Source organism: Cibotium barometz, chromosome 8 (assembly GCF_041138505.1).
Source record: "Cibotium barometz isolate CiBa-2024 chromosome 8, ASM4113850v1, whole genome shotgun sequence".
NCBI classification, from domain to species: domain Eukaryota; kingdom Viridiplantae; phylum Streptophyta; class Polypodiopsida; order Cyatheales; family Cibotiaceae; genus Cibotium; species Cibotium barometz.
Genome location: NC_141053.1, coordinates 7,263,324 through 7,284,172, shown reverse-complemented (window position 1 = coordinate 7,284,172; position 20,849 = coordinate 7,263,324). Strand labels below are relative to the sequence as shown.

Genomic DNA, 20,849 nt, shown 5'->3' with positions numbered 1-20,849 from the left:
TGATGTAACTTTTTGGTCTCATAGGTCATTATGGCCTTTTGAAGACGTTAATATAACATTTCATTTCTCTCTCTCTCTCTCTCTCTCTCTCTCTCTCTCTCTCTCTCACACACACACACACACATGCACGCGCGCGCGAACGGACGCAGAGGAATTGAAAATTGGAGTTGAAAATTTATATTCTCTCTCACACGCGCACGCGGGCGCGCACAGAGGAATTGAAAATTGGAGTTGAAAATTTATTCTTGTACCAGTTTCTTAAATTTAAATGAAAGACAAAAATGTAGCACTGCGTATTTTGAGCCAAGGCACAAGCTCCTCTCCTTTAAAGAGTAGTTATGGAGTGTGTTTGGGCATGTCACTTTTATGAAAAGAAATCGTCCCGGGGCTTCCATGGTAAACGATTTGATCTACATAAGCTCCAACCTACGCCTTCTAGGCCAGCATGCATACCATATGGGTGAGAGTTTTATTGAGCTAGATCCACCATCTCCTAAGAAGGAGATACACCTACAAGCAGATGTTGCGTGGTTACATGCAGTAGATGCAGATTTAGATGATTTGGTGGAAACGAGAGTGGCAGACTGTAACTTCCCGAGGTCCTGGGGGTTTCACAAAGCAGTTGACCATTAATGCAATTAAACACTTAAATGGCCACAACCTTAAACATATGCCACTTCATTCCACAAACTGTAAAAGATGTCCACATCTGACACCACATAGAGGCCGGATGGGCCGACCCCCCCCCCCCCCCCCTTAGAGTATTTTATTACCCAAGGAGAATAATATCATGTACAAGCTTTCAAGGCCTTAATCTCCCCACGGGAGATGCCAAATTATCCATATACAAATGCCATGATACAGCCCAAAACGAGGCAACCATAAAATTCAGCAGGTACACAGGCTGTAGAAATGCTGACCCAACAATATAATCCATATACCTCCGTGTGGGTACCGATTCTTCCCCAAAAACCACGGGTCTTCATGCAATAGAGCTGGTATAGCAGGTATAGCTCTCCATTCAGGAGGTACAACAAGTACATGGGCTGGTACAACAAGTACAAGGGATGGTACATCAAGTACAATGGCTAGGTACAACAAGTACAAAGGTTGGAACAACAATTACAGTGGCTGGAAATCATAATAAAATGATTAAATACCCTTGCCTTCCGTATTTCTTTGCGATGGAAGCCTTCAAAACAGTCCCCAACAGCCAGTATACTTCATGGGCAGCCTTCAAGAGAGAGAGAAAGAGAGCAGCCACCATTAGGGCAACCACTAACGGTGGTAGAAAGCCATAACGTTGGAGTAGAGAACCACCAAGAATAGAGAGTTACCAACATGGTAGAGACTAGTTTGTGGCAGTAGAGCCTCTCTAAATGAAGAGAGAGGGATCCACTTTATAGATTTGGGCCTCCCATGAGCTAAAATGGCAAGAGAAGGCTATAATGACAAGTGGAGAGCCACACAATAGCTGAAGTGACAAGTGTGAGGCCACTTGTTTCACTGTGATCCACTTTCTTGCCACATGTCCCAATCCAAGAGGTGGGTCCTCCCATAATCTTTACCTTTAAAAATATCCCAGTTGATAGCCCATTTGTAATAAGTACTTTGGCAACTCTTGGTATTTGCTCAATTCCAGATGTAATGACGCGAACATAATTTACATCGGACTCGAGCCAAAAATAGCAACTTTCCTAAATTTTAGGAGTGTTCTCCTTGGATTCCAAGATAATCCCCCATTCCCAAAGCTTGTACTTTCCAATATTTAGATGTCCTAGAGTCCACCAGACTCCTTTCATACTGGGAAATATCCAGGCTGGTGACATCCTCCCCAGCTTCTTAAAAGTTGTCCTCAACTTTAAGCTTCAAGCCATATATCCAAGATATAATCATATCCCATTCAGTCGGCAAGATGAGACAGTCTCATAAATCCAATATAACTGAAAGAATCCATATCCAAAATAAATGGGTGAGACAAAACAGTCCCATAAATCAGATATCATAATCATGTCCCAAAATAAATGGGCAAGACAAAATAAGTCTCCATACTACTAGATTCCAGTCTACTAACCCTTGGCGTAGACATAAGTTCCCTGCCAAAAGGCGCTAGTCCACATGACCCTTGGCGTAGACATAAGTCCCCTGCCCAACCAGGCGTCATGTCCACTCTACCACTTGGCATAGTTACCTTGGACTACACATAGTTATAGGCATTTTAACCACCAGTAGAAATCCAGAGAGAAATCCTCGATCCATGAGATAACCATGAGTTCCATAAGTCCAATGCATCCAAAATAAAGGGAGCCAAAAAGAATAATCCATCCGAGTAAAAGGGATCCATAAACATAATCCACAAACCTGAGGATGGATCCAAATCCCAAGAAAAGAAGTCCACCAATCCATAGACCTATATACCGTATGGTACACATGTATACCATAAACCTGTATACAATACTTCCATTAGTCCGTCCAACAATGCCTTGAGAAGATCCATAATCCAAAGGAAGTCCACCTGTCCATAAAGAAGCTCCATCACCAATGGATGTCCACGAGAAAACTCCATATCCAAACTCAAGTATGCCTCGTAAAACCACTATATGAGAACCACATACCAAACAATGTATAGAAAGAGTGCTCAGGCACAAGTCTCCAGAGTACACTTCCTCCATCACATATCATGGACTAGGTGACATTATATCCCTTGCCAATTGGTCTTACGTGAATACACGCATGTACTTAACCAACCAAGTCCCCATTCATGAAGCTATACCAAAGGACATTTCCAGGCAAGTACACAAGGTACCAGACCTAGTGGAAGGCCAATCCTCTAGGCGTTGATGTTTCCAAGCAAGCACATGATTAAGGTACCAGACCTCATGAAAAGCCAATCCTCCCCAGGCATTTCTAGGCATATACACAGGCACAAGTCCCCACGGAAAGCCATTCCTCCAGGCGTTTCCGGGCATATACAAATAGACAAGTCCCAGCGCCACCACATATTCCAGACATGAACACATCAAGTTCCAATAGAAGATCACGTCCACAGTCTCACATGACAGGCATCAATCCCATGCATAAGCATAAACCAATAGCCATGGATGCAAGTCCAATGCATACACATAGTGAAAAAATAAAGTACAACAACACAGTTCCGATGAACTCGCCAAACTGTGAAGTCTTTCAATCATAGTACTACTATGCAGTAAGACCACTACTGCGCGTTTCCCATACTACACAAAATATTGCTTTGTAAAGCTGACAATCCATAGACCCATATTGGCATGGTAAATGGAAATGAGTTGTCATACAAAACCATTACCATAATTCTACCACATGCTCCGTGCTAGCCACAACTTGCAGTAGTGGTGGACTTACAATTTATAAACATTTCGGTCGTCGATAGAAAATTCCATAAAAGCATTATATCCATGAGATATCCAAATATTTCTTCTCTATAAACTCGGACAAATTTGTCCATAGAAATTTCCTCCGAAGCCCAATATCTATATAAATCTCGTCCAAATATGAACTCTCCATAGATACATCCAAATAATCCATGAACACATGTAACTACGAGACACATGGAGTATGCATTTCCATCAGTGAGCAACTACTACCGGTAGTGGTCGACTCAAGCACCATTGTCAGCCAGTCAGTGACCATGCGGATTGGAGAGGACTGTGTGGGCTTCCTAAATGTATATGCACCGAACACGGCAACATGTAGGGCCACCTTCTAGAGTATAGTACGTCAGTCCCTACCGTAGGCGGATTTCTAGTGCATGGGTGGGGATTTTAACATGCTAGAGTCGGCACATGACATACTTGGAGATGCCATGGCTACAAACCTGGTATAGAGTACTCGGCTTGGGAGGATTTGATTTTGGCTCACAGGTGACAGGAATCAAGATCTTTCCGATATGCGAAATTCATATGATAAGAATGATGATTTTCAGCTTGTATGGGCAGATTTACAGTAGGGTAATTCAGCCCCAAACTATTGCATACAGGATGGATAATGTGATGATGCAAAATCGCTTATGTGTGTATAAGGATTTACGGGATAAGGTGATGGATGAATGCCATGCACTGCCATATGCAAGACATAGAGGAATTCTTGACACTACACAGGCTTTGGAGAAGTACTTTTTCTAGCCAAGCATGCGCAAAGACATAGATGTTTATGTGCGCGAATGTATAGTTTACCAAAAAGTGAAGTTTGATAGGCATAAGGCGTCCGGTTTGCTTCAACCTCTGCCTATTCTTCCGGATCAACCATGGGACTTCATCGCCATGGATTTGCCTAAAACACAGCAGGGAAATGATGCCATATGGGCATCATTGACACATTTAGTAGGCTCATTTCATTTCTGTGCGAAAGAATATTAAGCCTAAGCAGATGGCGAGAGTATTCTTGGCCCATATTTTCAAGCAACATGGTATGCCTAAGACTATTGTGGGAGATCGGGATCCGAGAACCACAAGTTTTTTTTGGTGGGCTTTATTTGATAATATGGGCATAGAGCTGAATTTTTCATCAGCTTATCATCCTCAAACGGATGGGCCGAGTGAAATTGCAAATTCAGTTGTACTTGATATGCTCAAATGCTATGTGGCTGAATGGAAATCAGATTGGGAGGAGTACTTGCCTCTTGTGGAGTTTACTTATAACAATACGGTGCACACCTCCACTGGAAAGCACCTTTTGAGATTGTTTATGGGGTAGAGTGCTGCTTCCACCTATCCTTCCCACGAAGGATGAAATCTTTGCTGCCGATGAGTATGTTAGAGATCTGGATACAGCTTTCTCACAGGTACGGACAGTGATACAATGAATTCAAGAAAAGCATAAGAAAGCTGCAAATAAACATCGCAGCAGCAGACAGGTAGATTTCAAAGAGGGTGATTGGGTGCTTCTCAAGTTTGAGAAGGCACGCCTTCAGATGTGACCTGGCAAGCAAGGGAAGTGCCTAAAATTGTCTCCCAGGTACTATGAGCCATTCCAAAAGTTGAAATGGATTAATGAGGTGGCTTTCACGCTTGCTTTGCCTCAGCACTAGCGCATACATAATGCTTTTCATGTTAGCCTCCTCAAGAAATATGTGGATCTTCAGCCGCTTGAGCTAGTTATCGAGGACCAACCCGAAATTGATGAGCTTGAAGAAGTCCTTCAACCGAAACAGATTGTGTTTCATAAGGAACGGAGAGCTGTTGGTGGCAAGCTTCTCCGCACGTTCCTTGTGAAGTTTAAGAACTATAGACCCTGGTGTGTGTTCCAGGTAAGGTTTAGTACATGTGGAAGGACTCCATGGAAGGATTGAGATCCTGGTGTGAGCTCCTGGCATGGTTTGTTACATGTGGAAGGACTCCATTGAAGGATTGAGATCTTGGTGTGAGCTCCTTGCATGATTTGTTACATGTGGAAGAGCTCCATGGAAGGATTGATATCCTAGTGTGAGTTCCTGGCATGGCTCATACATGTGGAAGGGCTTCATGGAAGGGTAGATATCCTAGTGAGAGTTCTTGGCATGCTGATGAAGTCTCATGGAAGGGTAGACACCCTGGTCACCATTCTTTATACCTATATGGGCGGTGCCCAAGACAAGTTCTGTACAAGATAAATAAGTTGGGAGATGGAATCAAGAATACTATCCATAAAGCATTTGTATGTGTTTTGACATGCATGAATGACTTGTCTTAGCTGCCTGGACAATGCCTGGTATTTTTGCTTGTGATTGTCCTCCATGGGCTCCGGAAACGCGTGTGTGCACACCCATTTGGGACTGAGGCGGTGGTTTTATGTGTTTTGCAGGTGGTAAGTGACCCCAAACTCAATTTACAGCTTATATTTTATCATACAAAGGTTTATGGGTGCAGGTGTTCACATACACTTAAATTTGGGCAGACAAATTATAAAGTGTTCACATACACTTAAGTTTGGGCAGACAGTTTATAAAGTGTTCACATCAAGCGGACCAGTTTTTAATGAAGCTTGGTCATTACTCAAGGTGGGTAGCCCAGCATGCAATAATAGCTTCGTGAGTTGCTATTCTGGGAGGTGGAGAAGCCAAAAGGAACTAGGCGCCCCCTTTCCAGCCATTTTTGGAGTGAAACACTCTAGGGTTTGAGGACATGTGTCAGTTTGGCATGCACAACAGCTCTAGGGTTTGAGGACATGTGTCAGTTTGGCATGCACAACAGCTCTTCAGGGCTGGTCGACTCCTTCCAGGGCTGATATATAGCTGATCGCTTGCCTCCATAGTGGCTATAGATAGAAGCAATTCTTCTCTCTTGAAGCAGGCGACTTGGAACCTTCGGGTGGCCAAAGCTAGGGTTTTCATGGCTGGTTACTCGAGACAGCACTACTACTAGAGGGTGTGATCACATACTAGAGTATGGTTGTGCCTGAGGAACTCTTGGAAAACTGAGATTAAGGTCTCAGGCAACTGCTTTATTTGTTTTCATCATAATCTGGATGTATCTAGTGCCAGTCTATAGAGTGTTTACTCTCTGGCACCTGTTCTCTTGCACTGGAACACTCTGTTGGTAATAAAGATACCTTGGGGGGGGCTGGCCCAACGTCAGCCCCTCGTGCTATGTCTTGTGCAGGCTTCTCATATTGTTGTTTCAGGGGTTTCAAAGCATGATTATGTATTGTCAGATGCCTATGTATTATGCCATGATGTTATGTATGGGATAAGATTTTCTGTGTACACGCTTCCGGATTTGTGACAGTGGTATCAAAGCCTTGGGTCTGTGGTAAATCCTCTTGTTGAGGTAGCAGATAGAGCGTTCCGAGCACAGAAGATTATTGTGTTGGCAAAAATTTGTGGTCAGCAATCATGGCTGAACATGTGAGTGATGATGAGCATGTGATGAATACAACCAACTGGCAGATGCAGGATGAGGTGCTCAGGATGTACGTAACACACCACTTGCCGCACCACTTACGGATGTATTATCTGAGTTGGAAACTCTAAGACACCAGGTTAGGCGATATCGTGATGAGAGTGCAACACTGAGGGCCATATAGGAAGATCCCGATGTACAGAGGGTTTTGTAATCTAAGAGAAAGAGTAATACAGATGGCGAGGTCTTCGAGACCATAGCTTGCTCATGATGTACGCAACACACCACTTGACGCACCACTTACGGATGTGTTATCTGAGTTGGAAACTCTGAGACACCAGGTTAGGCTATATCGTGATGAAAGTGCAACACTGAGGGCCATACAGGAAGATCCCGATGTACAGAGGGTTTTGCAATCTAAGAGAAAGTGTAATATAGATGGCGAGGTCTTCGAGGCCATAGCTGCCCAGTTGGGATATCCAAATCCCAAGGAATTCGCCAAGTCTTACTTGTAGGAAAAAGGAGAGATGAGGAAGGATGTGTCTCATCATGCCACTCATGCAAACTCTAAGGAGTTTGATGATGCCTCCTCTCATTCTTGTCATGCCTCTCGAAAACGAGAATACTCAAAGCATGAAGTCTCTTCTCATTCCTGGAGTAAGAGAGATAGATTTGATTCCCCTGATAGGTCACGCAGCAGGAAGAAGACCCGAGAACTCAAATCGGGAGATAAGGACATTAAGTTTAAAATTTTCCATGGAAAGATGGATACTACGAAGGCTCTTTCATTTGCCAGGCAATTTGAGATAGCCTTTAGTGATGGAGACTTCACGAGCTGCAACATGTGGGCATGCACTTGAAAGATAAGGCCAGTGATTGGTGGATGGCCAAATTGTTGGATGGCAGTGCAGCTCTTTCATGGACTGATTTTAAGAGGCAGTTTTATGCACGGTTTTTGCCACCAAACTTTTCTAAGAATGTGAAGAAGGAATGGGATTGGCTTAAGCACGAAGAGGGAGTGTGTGTGCAGACTTATGTGGCCAAATTTTGGAAGGTGCTGCTGAAGGTAACTCTCTTCATGTCTCTTGATGAAGAAGAGAAGAAAAGAAAGTTGGAAGTTGGCTTAACACTCTGTAATACAGGACAACCTTGAGATGTACCCGAATCAGACACTGCAAAAGCTCATTCATTCAGCTACTATGGCGGAACGATTGCATGTTCTGCCCAAAAACATGCCATTTTCAGATCCATATAAAGGCAAGAAGAGGGCTGGTTATGACCAGAAAAAGGAGGGACAGCCCCATAAGAGTGACCAGAAAGGCTCCTCTGACACAAAGGTTCGTTTAAGAAGCCGGGGAGTAGATTGTTTGATCATGCGCTGTCCAAACAGCAAAGGCTTGATTACATATGAGATGGAAAATGTTTTGGATGCAGTAGTAAGGACCACTTCTATCCTAAGTGTCCTAAGAATCCCAAGAATGCAAGGGACAAGGCAGAGAAGCCTATTGTGAATGTGATTCCCAATGTGCAAGGAAATATTGGACAGCCTCAAGGAAATATTGGACAGCCTGCTGAGAGCAAAACCATATGCAAGGCTTGGGGGCAACTAAAGGATCAGCCCGCTCTTTTCCTTTTTGATGATGCATCCACAGATAACTTCATCTCTGAAGAGATGGCTGCAGCTATTGGGTTAAATGTATCAGACTATGGTATGCAAATGAATGCTGATTCCGATTTTGTTGATAAAGGGGTTAATGTAACTCCTATCATTGGGAAACTTCGCATTCATATCCAAGGATATCTAGATCATCAAAGCTTTTTGGTTGCTCCACTCACAGGATGTCCCTCCTCTTACGACTCGCCAAACCCCCACTCACGACTCGGACAGCCCCTCTTGCCCTCTTCCCTACCCCAATCCAGACTCGAACCAAATCCCCCCCTTCCAAACGACTTGCCCCAACCCCTCTATCCAACCCTTCCCCCTCACGACTTGGCCAGATTTCCCTCTCCCCCCTCACGACTCGCCCACAACCCCCCCTCTCCCTCTCTTACGATTTTCTCAACTGCCCCCACTTCCACGACTCCCTTCCCACCCCCTCAACCAATCATCCCCCCTCTAGACTCACCCAAACCATACTCACTCCCACGATTCGGACAAAACCCCCATCACCCCTCATGCCTCACCGACTCGCCTTTTCTTTTTCCTCTCCTCCCTGCCACATGTTCACCACTCCTAAGTTTACTCCTGTCCTTTCTTCCAACAGTGCCTCCATCTACGTTGTGTGCTTTCCCTTGTTGCAAGTAGTTCTCGACTCCTACTCGATCTCCCCATCGATTTTCCAAACCCTCCCCTACTCACCCCCCTCTGTTTCCCTCGTCTCCTCGCCCTTCCTCCAAAAGAAAAAAAAAATGCAAAAAGGGAAAAAAAAAAAACAAGAAACAGACTAGCCCAATTGATTGGTCTCTATACTTTTCTTCCTGCCCATGCATTTCCTTTTCATCCCATCATGGCAGACAAATTACCTAACACTCCAGTCCCGTACCGGCACTGCATTGCTCGCTTCCTTTGACTGGTGGGGCCATCTTCTTCCTCACAAGTGGCGCCTCCGGTACCTCCTCCTGCACAGGTCTCTGCGACAGCACCTTCGACAACAGGCGGTGGCTCTACCGCACCACCATCTTCTCATACTCTAGTACCTGTGCTACCTCCATCAGGTGCTGGCTCTACTGCACCACCGTCTCCGCCTCCTGCATCATCGACTGTTCCAACCACTCTGGCTCCATAGGTAACCTTTCCCACCACCTCTTTGGATTCCTATGAGTCCTCAACGTTCACATCCTCTTCCGATAGTGATCCTCAGTATGTTCCCTTTGAGGATGAGGCTGTCACTTCCACTTCCACCCCACCCCCTCAACTGCATGTTCACCACCGCCCCGCTCACACTCCATCTTCTTCCCCTGTTTCAATCCAGCCTTTCCATCTACCTGCCTCCGTATCCCGCCCCACCCCCTTCACCATCAACTTCATTGACACAACTATTTCAACTTCCCCAGCTCACACATTACTTACTCATACCGAACTAGCAACTTTGGGCTTGCAAGGCCTAGCCTCTCTTCCGCTCTTGCCTGCTCTTGATGCCTGTCTTTGCGCCACGTTCCTCACCGACTTTCCGTTGATGCCCAATGGGCAGCGCCTCACAACCGCCTACCTTGCCCACCTCATTGGCCCTCCCGAGAGTTCGGTTCTTCATCGTTGCTCTGATACTCACATCATGGATATTCCCCGAATCAAGCTTTCTGCCGCCACAATAGCCCTACTGGCTTCCACCCCTTCACTCCCCAGCCCCTGTACCATACATCTCTATGTTATGTTCTAGTACAATCTTCTACTCCGCGAAATTCCCGCTGCTCCGTTGCCCTTCATCTCCACTCACTCCATAGAAGCCTTCCAATGTTTATGTGCAGGCCATCCCTTCCCCTTCCATCATCTCTTATACGAATCCCTCCGCCTTTGTTGCCATCACTTTCATACCCAGCTTAACAAGCCCGAAATCGCCTCTTTTACTTGGCCCTCTGCACGATTTCTCACATATCTTCTACAGCAGCCGCCCATCCCCCTTACCTCTCCACTGCCTCGCCAACCTGACCAGTCCACTCCTTCTGCATCCCCCATCCGACCTCGGGTGCAACATGTTCTTTCCGCCTCATCACGCCACCGCACTGCTCCCCCTGATTCTCCACCCATTCCCCCTACCGCCACTATCAGCGGCCCTGCGTCATCCCAACACACACCATGCTTGACCTCAGCTGTCTCTTCCCTCTCACCCCTCCATCCTTGACGTCAGCTGTGTCTTCTCTCTCCACCTCCATATCCTCGACATCAGTTGTTTCCTTCCCCACATCATCTTCTTTTCCTCCATCAATTGCTCAGGGGACATCCTCAATGGTGGCCACTGCCATCCTGCAACCACCCCTACCATCGCCTCTAGAGGGCCATCCTTGCGTGCTCCCACTCTCAGTTCCCTGCATGAGGTGATTTTCCGTGTTGATCGGGAGGAGGACACGGACCGCATAGAGCTTCCTGATTCCCCATTTTCCTACAATGCTCCATATATTTCGGTGGGAGATCTTCCATGCCTACAGTTTCTAGACCCTCTAGAGAAGCTATCTTTGCCACATCCTCGTCGAGCTCATCATATTGTTTGGGGTCTAGAAAACCTCTCGGCTGATCTCCGCATCTACTCTGCCGACCTCACTGACTATATTTTTGAGCTCTCGAGTGATCGCCGCCACCAGAGGGATTGCACCCACCAAGATACCGACACCATCCGTAGTCTCCAGACTCAGGTGTCCACATTAGAGCAGCACCTGCACGACACAGAGTCCGAGCTCACCCACCTCCGCTCTTCATCTTCCCACAGCACTGAGGAGGTGGTGGTATTATGCGATCTAGTAGAGCAGTAAAATCGGGAGCTGGTCTCTTTACAGGCCCAAGCAACCGAATTGGATACCCTCCAAGAATCTCTTTGGTCTTCCCACTTCTTCATCCACTAGCGCACCTATCACTACTCCTGCCACACCTAGCACTACTTTTGGCAGTACTTAGAAACCCTACTATCATGAGGAACATTTTCAGTTATTATTCTCATTGTATATACTATCTTTATATGGTGTCATTTTTTTTCTGCACCAATTTCATAATGTAATCAATGCATACTACATCTTTCATAGTGTCATCAGTGCATACTACATCTTTCATAATGTCATCACCACATCATGCATACTTTCCATATATGTAATACTCCTCAAGGCAAAATACTTCTATCTTCCTCACTGAGGATGGTGAGCACTCTAGTGGTGGGCAGCTTGTACCCACCAAGGGGTGCCCACACTGGATGCACCACCACAACAGCGTGACACCGCCACACCGTAACACTGTCAAACCGTCACAGTGGGTCAACCTAAAGACGCCGAGCATTCAGGACCATCAAAAGCGGAGGCGCACCCCAACGGACACAGAGCAGTGCACGCACCAGCGTTGAAGGCAGTGATTGACACTCCAACAGGCATCTCCCAGACATAGGAGAATCTACCAAAGGCTGCCACCTCAGCGCATCCACCGAGATGCCACCTACTCCACCAACTCAACCCGTCTTGCCGGACTGCTTATATGGTCCCTCGACTCATCCTCAAGAACATCCTTCATCCCTCACCCATCATTCTGAAGGAAATCCTTCATATTTCATTCTTCATACCAATTTGCAGTCACTTGTCATCAACTTGAGCTGTGTGTTGTCCTCTTTACTGTGATCTCTGCTGAGTGTGCATGGTACAGTGAAGGGACATGTAACAGTGTTCTTGGAGTAGTGCAAGTGTTCTTGTTCCTCTTGCAGTCTTGTTGCTTGTGTTGTGTTCCACTCCATAGTGTCTACTGTGTCACGCTGTAAGCATCAAGGACGCCGGACATACTGTCCAGAGAAGAGCCACCACTTAGTGTGCCGGGCAACCAACCCTGCAACAGTAGTCCCACTACAAAATCCATCAAGACACACTGCCATTTGTTCTCAGAAATTGACAGTGGTGGCTGCAACATACCCCCAGCTCTAAGCCTATCATTGAGCTTGCTAAGTAAATCTTTCATTCTTGCTAATCTAGAATTAGAAGGATTACTTTTGAGAAAAGAAAGAGGCCTTGCTTCTAAATCTGATCTAAATAAAATATTTCTGGTAAAAGAAAATAAGAAGAAAAAGGAAGGCGTCTCCCTATCAATCCAACCCCTGCTCAGCCTCTCAATCCTGTAATCTGCTGACTCTAAGTGCATATGAATAAGGTACCCTTGTAATTTAGCATCAAATTCAGAGTTAGCTATATAACTGCAAGGCGTTCCAATTCTAGTGATACCAGATTTCCAAACACTTGATCGAGTTAATGAGATGATCCGTACACTAGAGGTCATTAATTGCTTAGATTTTAGAGTCATCCAGAACCTATTTATTTTAGACCTACTCCTTGAGGAACAGCATAATAGAGGCAATTTGACGTACTTCAACTAATGTCACAAAAGAGAGGAAAGGTACTGCAGAAGGAGATGGTTGATGTTGCATCCTTTACATAGACATGGTAAGGGGTAGGGTTCATACTCTATGGGTCATGCAAGGTGTACCATGTGTTACGCTATTGGAGAGTTAGTTACTAGTCCCATAAAAGCATAGTCATTAATAGGGTCTAAATCCTGTACAAGTGAGTAGGTGTGCACATAACTGTCTGTGAACCAAGTGTGTGTGTCTCAATCCACTCTAGCCCATGAGGTAAATATTGGCTCGAACCACCTCAGGGTTTCCGGGCATGGTATGGATCATTTGAGGGCAATGTGGTCTATGATCTGGAGGCCTCACGCTCAAGTGTATTCACCCATTTAACTCTCTTACCCCACTTACCCCTCTGGCACTAGGAGGGAGAATTCCTACTGGTCCAAGCTTATTCAGTTCGCCAAACATGATGGTTCAAGCAAACATGCAAATTTTCTTTTGTATGAAAGATTGGAATAGGCTTTGGTGATGGCTAAGCAAAGATAGAGCCATTCTTTCTTCTGTGTGGATAATTGTGCAGTTAATCAAAGCCAAACTACATTTTGTAGCTCCACAGGTAAAGGCTGTGGCCAGTCACTGGTAGATGGCAGAAATTTCAGGAAGTGAAACTGGCCTAGCTTTAAAAACAATTCCAGCTCTCATTTGTGCCTTTCAATGTTGGAGGAATGGGATTTTTAATAACTGAATCAATGACTAAAACAACAAGTTTTAAAAGATATACTAAAGATAAGCCTTTTCCAAAAAGGTAAAGAATAAGGCTAAAACACTAGTCTACCTGTGATATCATCTTATAATGTGTGTTACTAGCTCTTACAAGATTCCGCCATTTATCCTACACATAAAACAGCACATAGATCAATTTCAATAAAATAACAAACTCTGATCGTAAGAGCATGTATTGCTGAGAATTCAAAAATGGTTCCTCACTTCAAAAATGTGCAAGCCATTGAGGCAAATGCATGCTGAGATATGCCAAAAATAGAGACACCAATAGACCCCTCAAGCTTAAAGAAGAGCCTTGGGAAGCATGCCGACAAATACATAGGTGTGCATGTGCTTGCACACACACCACACACACACGTAGAGAGAGAGAGAGAGAGAGAGAGAGAGAGAGAGAGAGAGTTATATTAAACATCTTCAAAAGACCCAATGGGTCTACGAGACCAAAAGTGGTACAAGAGTTCCATGTGATATTGGGCCATGGAGAGAGAGAGAGAGAGAGAGAAAGAGAGAGAGAGACCTTAAGATCAGTAGATGAACGATAAACACAGTTTGAGAATGAAATTTTTTTGATCTCTGCCCACTTTCCTACTCCGCAGCGAGTTACACCCTCCAAAAGCTTCATCACTTCCCTAAGTGTCCAAGGATGATGATGCTTTTTTTGACTTCCACCTTTCCCACCAAGTATTGTGTCTGTGTCAGCTTCTGAAGACTTCAAGTCAGGAAGGTTGGAAATCATTTCACCATTGCCTTTTGAAGGTGGTATCAATGATTCTAATGAAACATCCTGATAAAAAATGTGGCAGTATCAGTAAAATGCTCTCTCTCTCTCTCTCTCTCTCTCTCTCTCTCTCTCTCTCTCTCTCTCTCTCCCTAGTTGCTGCCTCCGGATGCTCCCTACTGATGTATTGTAGGGCTAGATACTTACCTTCAGTTCTTTCTTTTCTTTTCCAGACAGTGTATTAGATGTCACATGGTTGTAACTTTGGTCTCATAGGTCACTTTGGCCTTTTGAAGACGTTAATATAACATTTCATTTCTCTCTCTCTCTCTCTCTCTCTCTCTCTCTCTCTCTCTCTCTCTCTCTCTCTCTCTGTGTGGCACGCTGCCGTCTTAAGCATGAGGTACGGATTGGGCAAAATCACGAGGCGCCAAGCGCAACAGATTTCTCAACGGCTCACCCAACGCAAGAAACGGGAGTTCTACGCTCGGAAACAGGATGAGTTATATTGACTTTTCTTAGGACCGAACAGCAAAAAGGCCTGGAGGAAACTCAGAGAACATCCCCCTCCCACACCTGTCACCTGCCCGGACACATAACACTCCTATGCACGCTCCCTCTATCATATCCCCCATCAGCCACCCCTACCCCCACCACCAAATCCCCGTCCCACCACCTCCACCTTCTTCACAAAGGGCATGGTCCTCAAGCCCATTCGTAGACTACGCAATGGGCGAGCCTAGGATCATGAGGGACTCACCGCCAAGTACATCTCGCATGCCGATGATACCCTAGCGCCCCTACTAGCCTACATGTTCAATAGAGCCCTTTGTGAAGGATTTCCACCCTCTGGGTCCACCAACACCATCACCCCCATCCCCAAAGCCGGAGATCCACTTGATCCTAATAATTACAGGACGATCATCATTGGCCACACATTGGCCAGACTCTATGGATCAGTGCTAGAGGTGCAGCTCAGTTCATTTGCAGAGAGCCAGCGATGTGGAGCTCAGGACACGCTAGCTTTTGGAGCAGCTACTCTACCCTTGACCACATCTTCACCCTATGTGCCATCATCGAGGAGGGTAGACCATGACATCAGAGGATTTACTACTGCTTTGTGGATTTTTGCAAACCTTTTGATACTGTACCCCGAGCCCACCTCCTACACCGTCTATAGGAGAAAGGAGTCCCATGTGACATGGTTTGGAGCATCATCGCCCTCTATGAGCCCGTCACCAGAGGAGTGAGACCCCTAGGAAGTAAGTCACAGAAGATTTCTAGCACTATTTGGGTGAAACAGGGCAACCCTCTATCATCCACTCTTTTCCGCCTCTAATTTGATGAGATCTCGAGCTTCATTGACGGATTAGGTGGGGCTGGTCCCACACTGGCAGTAATATTGATCCCCATACTACTTGTCCTCCTCTCAGACTCAGCCGAGGGGCTATAGAGACAGTTGGATGCTTTACAAGACTTTTGCACTCAGCAGGACCTCTCTATTAACTTTGGTAATACCAGCCGGAGCTCCCCACAAAGATGCACTTCTACAGAGATCACTTCCTTACACTCACTGAGGATGTATTCATCCAGCAGCCGGGCTACTTGAGTGTTCACATGTTCCATGCCATGCGGATTGCAATTGGCCACATACGGGTTTCATCCCACCGCCGTAGAGTGGAGACAAGTAGAGCTCAGCGCACCTTCAGAGCCGGGAAGCTCATACGGAGACCGAGAGAGGAAAGGATCTAGTGATTATCTCACACAAAGGCCGGAGGAGTATTACATATGTCGCTACCATGTATACTATGAGATCCGCCATAGGTTTCACTGTCTATGTCGTGATGGGTTTGGTCCACTCTCCAGGATCATTGACTTCCAGGACCAACGTTGCCTAGGCCTCTTCCTGCTTGAGCTTTGCAAGGGGACACCTTCTTGAGAGAGCTTCAGCGCCAACTACCCCGCCGCCTCCCTTGCCAACCGAGCCTCCGCACTCCAACGTGCCCGACGCCCCCGGCCCCCCGGTCGTTGGTCACGATTACCTCAACAGCTCCAGATCCAGGACATGCTCCACCGCCATCGAGCTACCTTTCCACATGACATAGCTGAGGGAGACCTCTCGGCCATACTCATTAGCCCCATGCTTGATATTTTGGAGAGTGGTATACCATCTACTCCGAGCTGATGCTACTCTCATGTTTCTATGTTCTTGAAATTCCATGATGAGTTTCCATGGACAGTTTGTATCACCCAGTGAGATAGCTATGTTTATGTTTTATTTTCCATTCCATGATGAGATATGCCATGTTTTCTTTGTATCACTTTGGTCTCATAGGCCCATTGGGTCTTGAGTAGACGCTTAATATATCTTTCTTTCTTTTCTCTCTCTACCAAGCATTTCTCCCATGCTAGGGACACGCTAGCTCCTTTACTCGTTCACATGTTTAAATGGGCTTATGTGAGGGATTCCCTGCCAGCTGGTCATCGAATACTATTGTACCTATCTTGAATGCAGGTGATCCCATGGACCCCAACAACTCTAGGACTATCATGATTGGTCACACCTTGGCCAAGATTTATGGTTCGATTTTGGAGCATGAGCTTAGTAGATGGTCCGAGGGGCAGAGACTCAGAGCACAGGGGTAGGCAAGCTTTAGGAGAGGGCACTCCACACTACATATCTTTACACTACGAGGGATCATTGAGGAGGGGAGAGCTCAAAGGCATCGGATATACTGCTGCTTTGTGGATTTCTGCAAAGCTTTTGATATCGTCCTACGGACCAAACTGATGAGGAGACTGCAGGATATGGGAGTGCTAGCAAAGATGCTTTGGAGGATCATTACACTCTATGAGTCAGTCATCACAGGCAAAGTACGGGCTCCAAGAGGTGACTCACAGATCATACACAGCAATATCGGGGTGAAGCAGGGCTGCCCCTTGTCTCCTACTCTATTTGGTCTATACATTGACGAGATCTCGGATTACATAGAAAGACAGGGAGGACCAGGAGCACATTTAGCAGGAGTCCTGATACCGATCCTCTTGTATGCAGATGATATTGTCCTTATTTCTGATTCACCAGAGGGGCTGCAGAGGCATTTGGATGCATTACGGGCCTTTTACGACGACCGGGATCTCACTGTGAACCTTGGAAAGACCAAGGTCATGATCTTTAACACCTCCTCACAGTGGCTAAGTAGATCAGCAGTACAACTTACATACAGTGGAGAGCCTGTGGAGTATGTTACCTCATATGTATACCTTGGGATCAGTTTTGTTGGACCTCAGTTCTCGATGCGGAAGGCAGCCGAAGCTAGATTAATGAGGGGATATGCAGCCCTTGGCTCGCTAGAGAGGCAATACTCATAGATACAGTTTCAAGAGCCGAGGACGAAGCTTTGGCTATTTGATACTCTAGTTACACCTGCAATACTGTATAGTGCCCGCATCTAGGGTCCTAGCTTATACCACAAGAGGAGACAAGGAGAGAGCCGGCCGAGACAGATACAGAGGAGGTATATGATGGGTGGAAGCCGATGGAGAGGGCCCTAGTGGCGATGATCTCACGCATGATTAGGAGTAAGCCGTCAGTCCCACATGAGATGGGGGCTGCACCGATAGTGCCAGAGGCTCTATTCCAGACAATGACATACTATCACAGGCTATGGGAGCTTCCACTAGATAGATACCCACCGCTAGCCCTGGAGTCCTCAAAGATAGCTCACACTTGAGGGAGATACAGAGTGCTGGTATGCATAGGTAGGCACTTGGTTTGGCATGCACGGTATGCAGATGGAGGCACTCCCCCCATTCCAGTACGACATAGAGGCCCCATCATTTGCTCTCAGCCACACAGAGTGGAACAGGGTTATCACGAAGGACATTGTCAGTCTGGATACTGAGAGGACATGGAGTTCACCTAGTCGTCCCCACTCGGGACAAAGATGGCCTTCTACAGAGATCACCTCCTATGCCTGACAGAGGATGGTTTCATCATCCGCCCACGCTACATGGACACACACCTATCCTTTGGGGTGAGACGTGCTATCGGCCAAACCCGCACCTTGTCCCACCAACTGAGATTGGAGACTGCCAGATGTGGGCCTAGGGCGGCGGCACCAGAGGACAGAATATGCCAGCTCTGTCACACAGAGCCCGAGCCAGAGGATCATTACATATGCCAATGCCGTGTATACTATGAGATTCAGGGGAGGTTCCACTGCCTCTTCCGAGCTAGGTTCGGACCACTTTCCAGGATCATGGACTTCTCGGATCAGAGATGTCTGGGACTTTTTCTTCTAGAGCTCCGTAGACAGGGAGTCCTTAGTGAGATCCAGATCAGCTATACTTGCTCGAGGACCGGCACAGAGAGCTCTCACCGACTTCTTCCATACCAGCACTCCGAGGGTCGATCCACCCATCATACCCGGACCACAGGCTAGTGCAGGAGCTCGGCCAAGAGGTGTGACACTCGACAAAGCCACAAGTTATGCAAAGCTCGACACCCCAGACCCCATGGCCCTCACCCAAGGCCACACCACCATAGGAGGATCCTGGCCATCATCTCCGATATCGCAAGACCACCTCGCGTCAACTCAGTTTCACCACCTTGAGCACCATGTCAGAGCAGCCCATGAGGGATGTATTAGGGTGATATGAGAGCTCTCTGGTCATGTACCTAGATCAGATTTTATAGTTCTAGATTTTTGTTATCTTTCTTTATTACTATTTTGTACCCAAGATGATGTACCTCATGGATATGATGTAACCTTTTGGTCTCATAGGTCATTTTGGCCTTTTAAAGACATTATACAACTCTCTCTCTCTCTCTCTCTCTCTCTCTCTCTCTCTCTCTCTCTCTCTCACACACACACACACACGCACACACACTAGCACAGGTGGCACACAGGAGGGAGTGCATGCCACGCATCTTGGATGCATGTAAGGCGGGGAAATGGGCAGTGTGCAGAGATGGGATGGTGATCATCACCGAGCGACGTGCCCAATGACAGTGCGAGACCTATGAGACCAAGCTAGAGATTGCGGTTTGGAACTGCAATCATAGTCACAGGGAATGGGCATTTTTAGACCCGGGAATGTTGGGGATGGCAGGATCTTCCCGTTCCCATTCCCATCCCATGTCACTCTATAGTCACAGGGAATGGCCATTTTCAATCTTTTCCATCCCCTTTTCCCGTCCCCATTTCGCGTCACATGTGACTATGACTGCAATGGAGCCTTGAGGACAGATGCAAGTCTGTTCGAGGAGACATTTAGAGGGAGAGACTTGGTCTTATACACAGAGACACATCAGTGCCAGGGGAGTCGGCTTCCAGAGGTGAAAGGATACAGATGGAGTTTGTTCACCGCCTAGGCAGGGGGTACCCGGGGGTTGGGAGGGGTGGCTTTACTATACAAGGAGGACTTGAGCATGTGATACGGGTGGTCGGGCGGGATGAAGCTACACGGTTTTTGTGGGTGAGGATCCAAACAGAGAGGGCCCAAGACATTTACCTTGCAATGTGCTACTTTCCACCCTCCACTCCTAAATATGCCACCCATGGAGAGTCCCCGTACCTGCCCCTTTATGATGACATTATGAAGTTTTCAAGTCTAGGGGACGTCCTCCTGGCTGGAGACTTCAATGCCCGCACCGCACGTGCATAGGTACCCTTCTTTGAGACAGATGATCCCATGTACCAGGAGATTGACATTGTGGGTACCAATCTGGAGCGGACATCACAGGATACAGCAGCCTGCACACACTATGGAGAGTATCTCTTAGCCCTCGGCAGGGCTCGTACGGCAGGGCTCATAGGCTAGCCATTTATAATGGCCTAGCCAGATGGCCTGGATCCAACTCCTTCACCTCCTACCCCTTCGGACATGGAACCAATACAATGGACTATCTAATGGGATCCCTCTCTCTGATCCCACTCATTCCGCAGTTTACCATCTCGCCTCGCCCCATCAGTGTTGCAGCCGACCATGCATACCTAGCCTTCTCCCTCACATGTCGATACACCACCCAACAACCTGCTTTGCCCCATCATTGCTAGAGATACCTCTTCCATCTATTTTGATCATGTCTACCGCTCCGACCTCGACCCCCACATCCCACTTGATGAGCTTACCACGCAACTCGCAGCCACCCTCCATACGTCCGCTGCAGCCACCTTCCCACAGTCCAGAGCCACCCCTACATCGCCAGGAGAGACTGTCCCACAAAAAAGCTGGTACAACGAGGAATGTCGTGATACCCGAGCCCGTCTACGGCGGGAGGTGGCGCTAGGATCCACCACTCGCTATAGCGCGAGTGATCTTCCGACGTCTCACACGGAAGAAGAAGAAGAGAGCCTACCTAGCCAGGTTTGGAGCCGGAGCTATACATGCTATTTCTTGGGAGGAGCTGTAAGGAGGCCTGGAGGATCTTCCAAGATCATCACCTACCGACTCCGATTACTT

At 46.8% G+C, this 20,849-nt stretch overlaps 1 protein-coding gene across 17 annotated transcripts in view; it reads right to left on the bottom strand.

Moving 5' to 3' along the window:
* Positions 1 to 20,849, bottom strand: part of LOC147635865 (uncharacterized) — a 101,224-nt gene that overhangs the window by 13,204 nt on the left and 67,171 nt on the right. For all 17 annotated transcript variants that reach the window (XM_086801228.1, XM_086801231.1, XM_086801237.1 and 14 more), the window contains 2 exons: positions 14,181 to 14,447; positions 13,716 to 13,772 (listed from right to left, as the gene is read on the bottom strand). In XM_086801228.1, the coding sequence (XP_086657354.1) occupies positions 13,716 to 13,772; positions 14,181 to 14,447 (324 nt within the window). The remainder of the gene's footprint in view (positions 1 to 13,715; positions 13,773 to 14,180; positions 14,448 to 20,849) is intronic.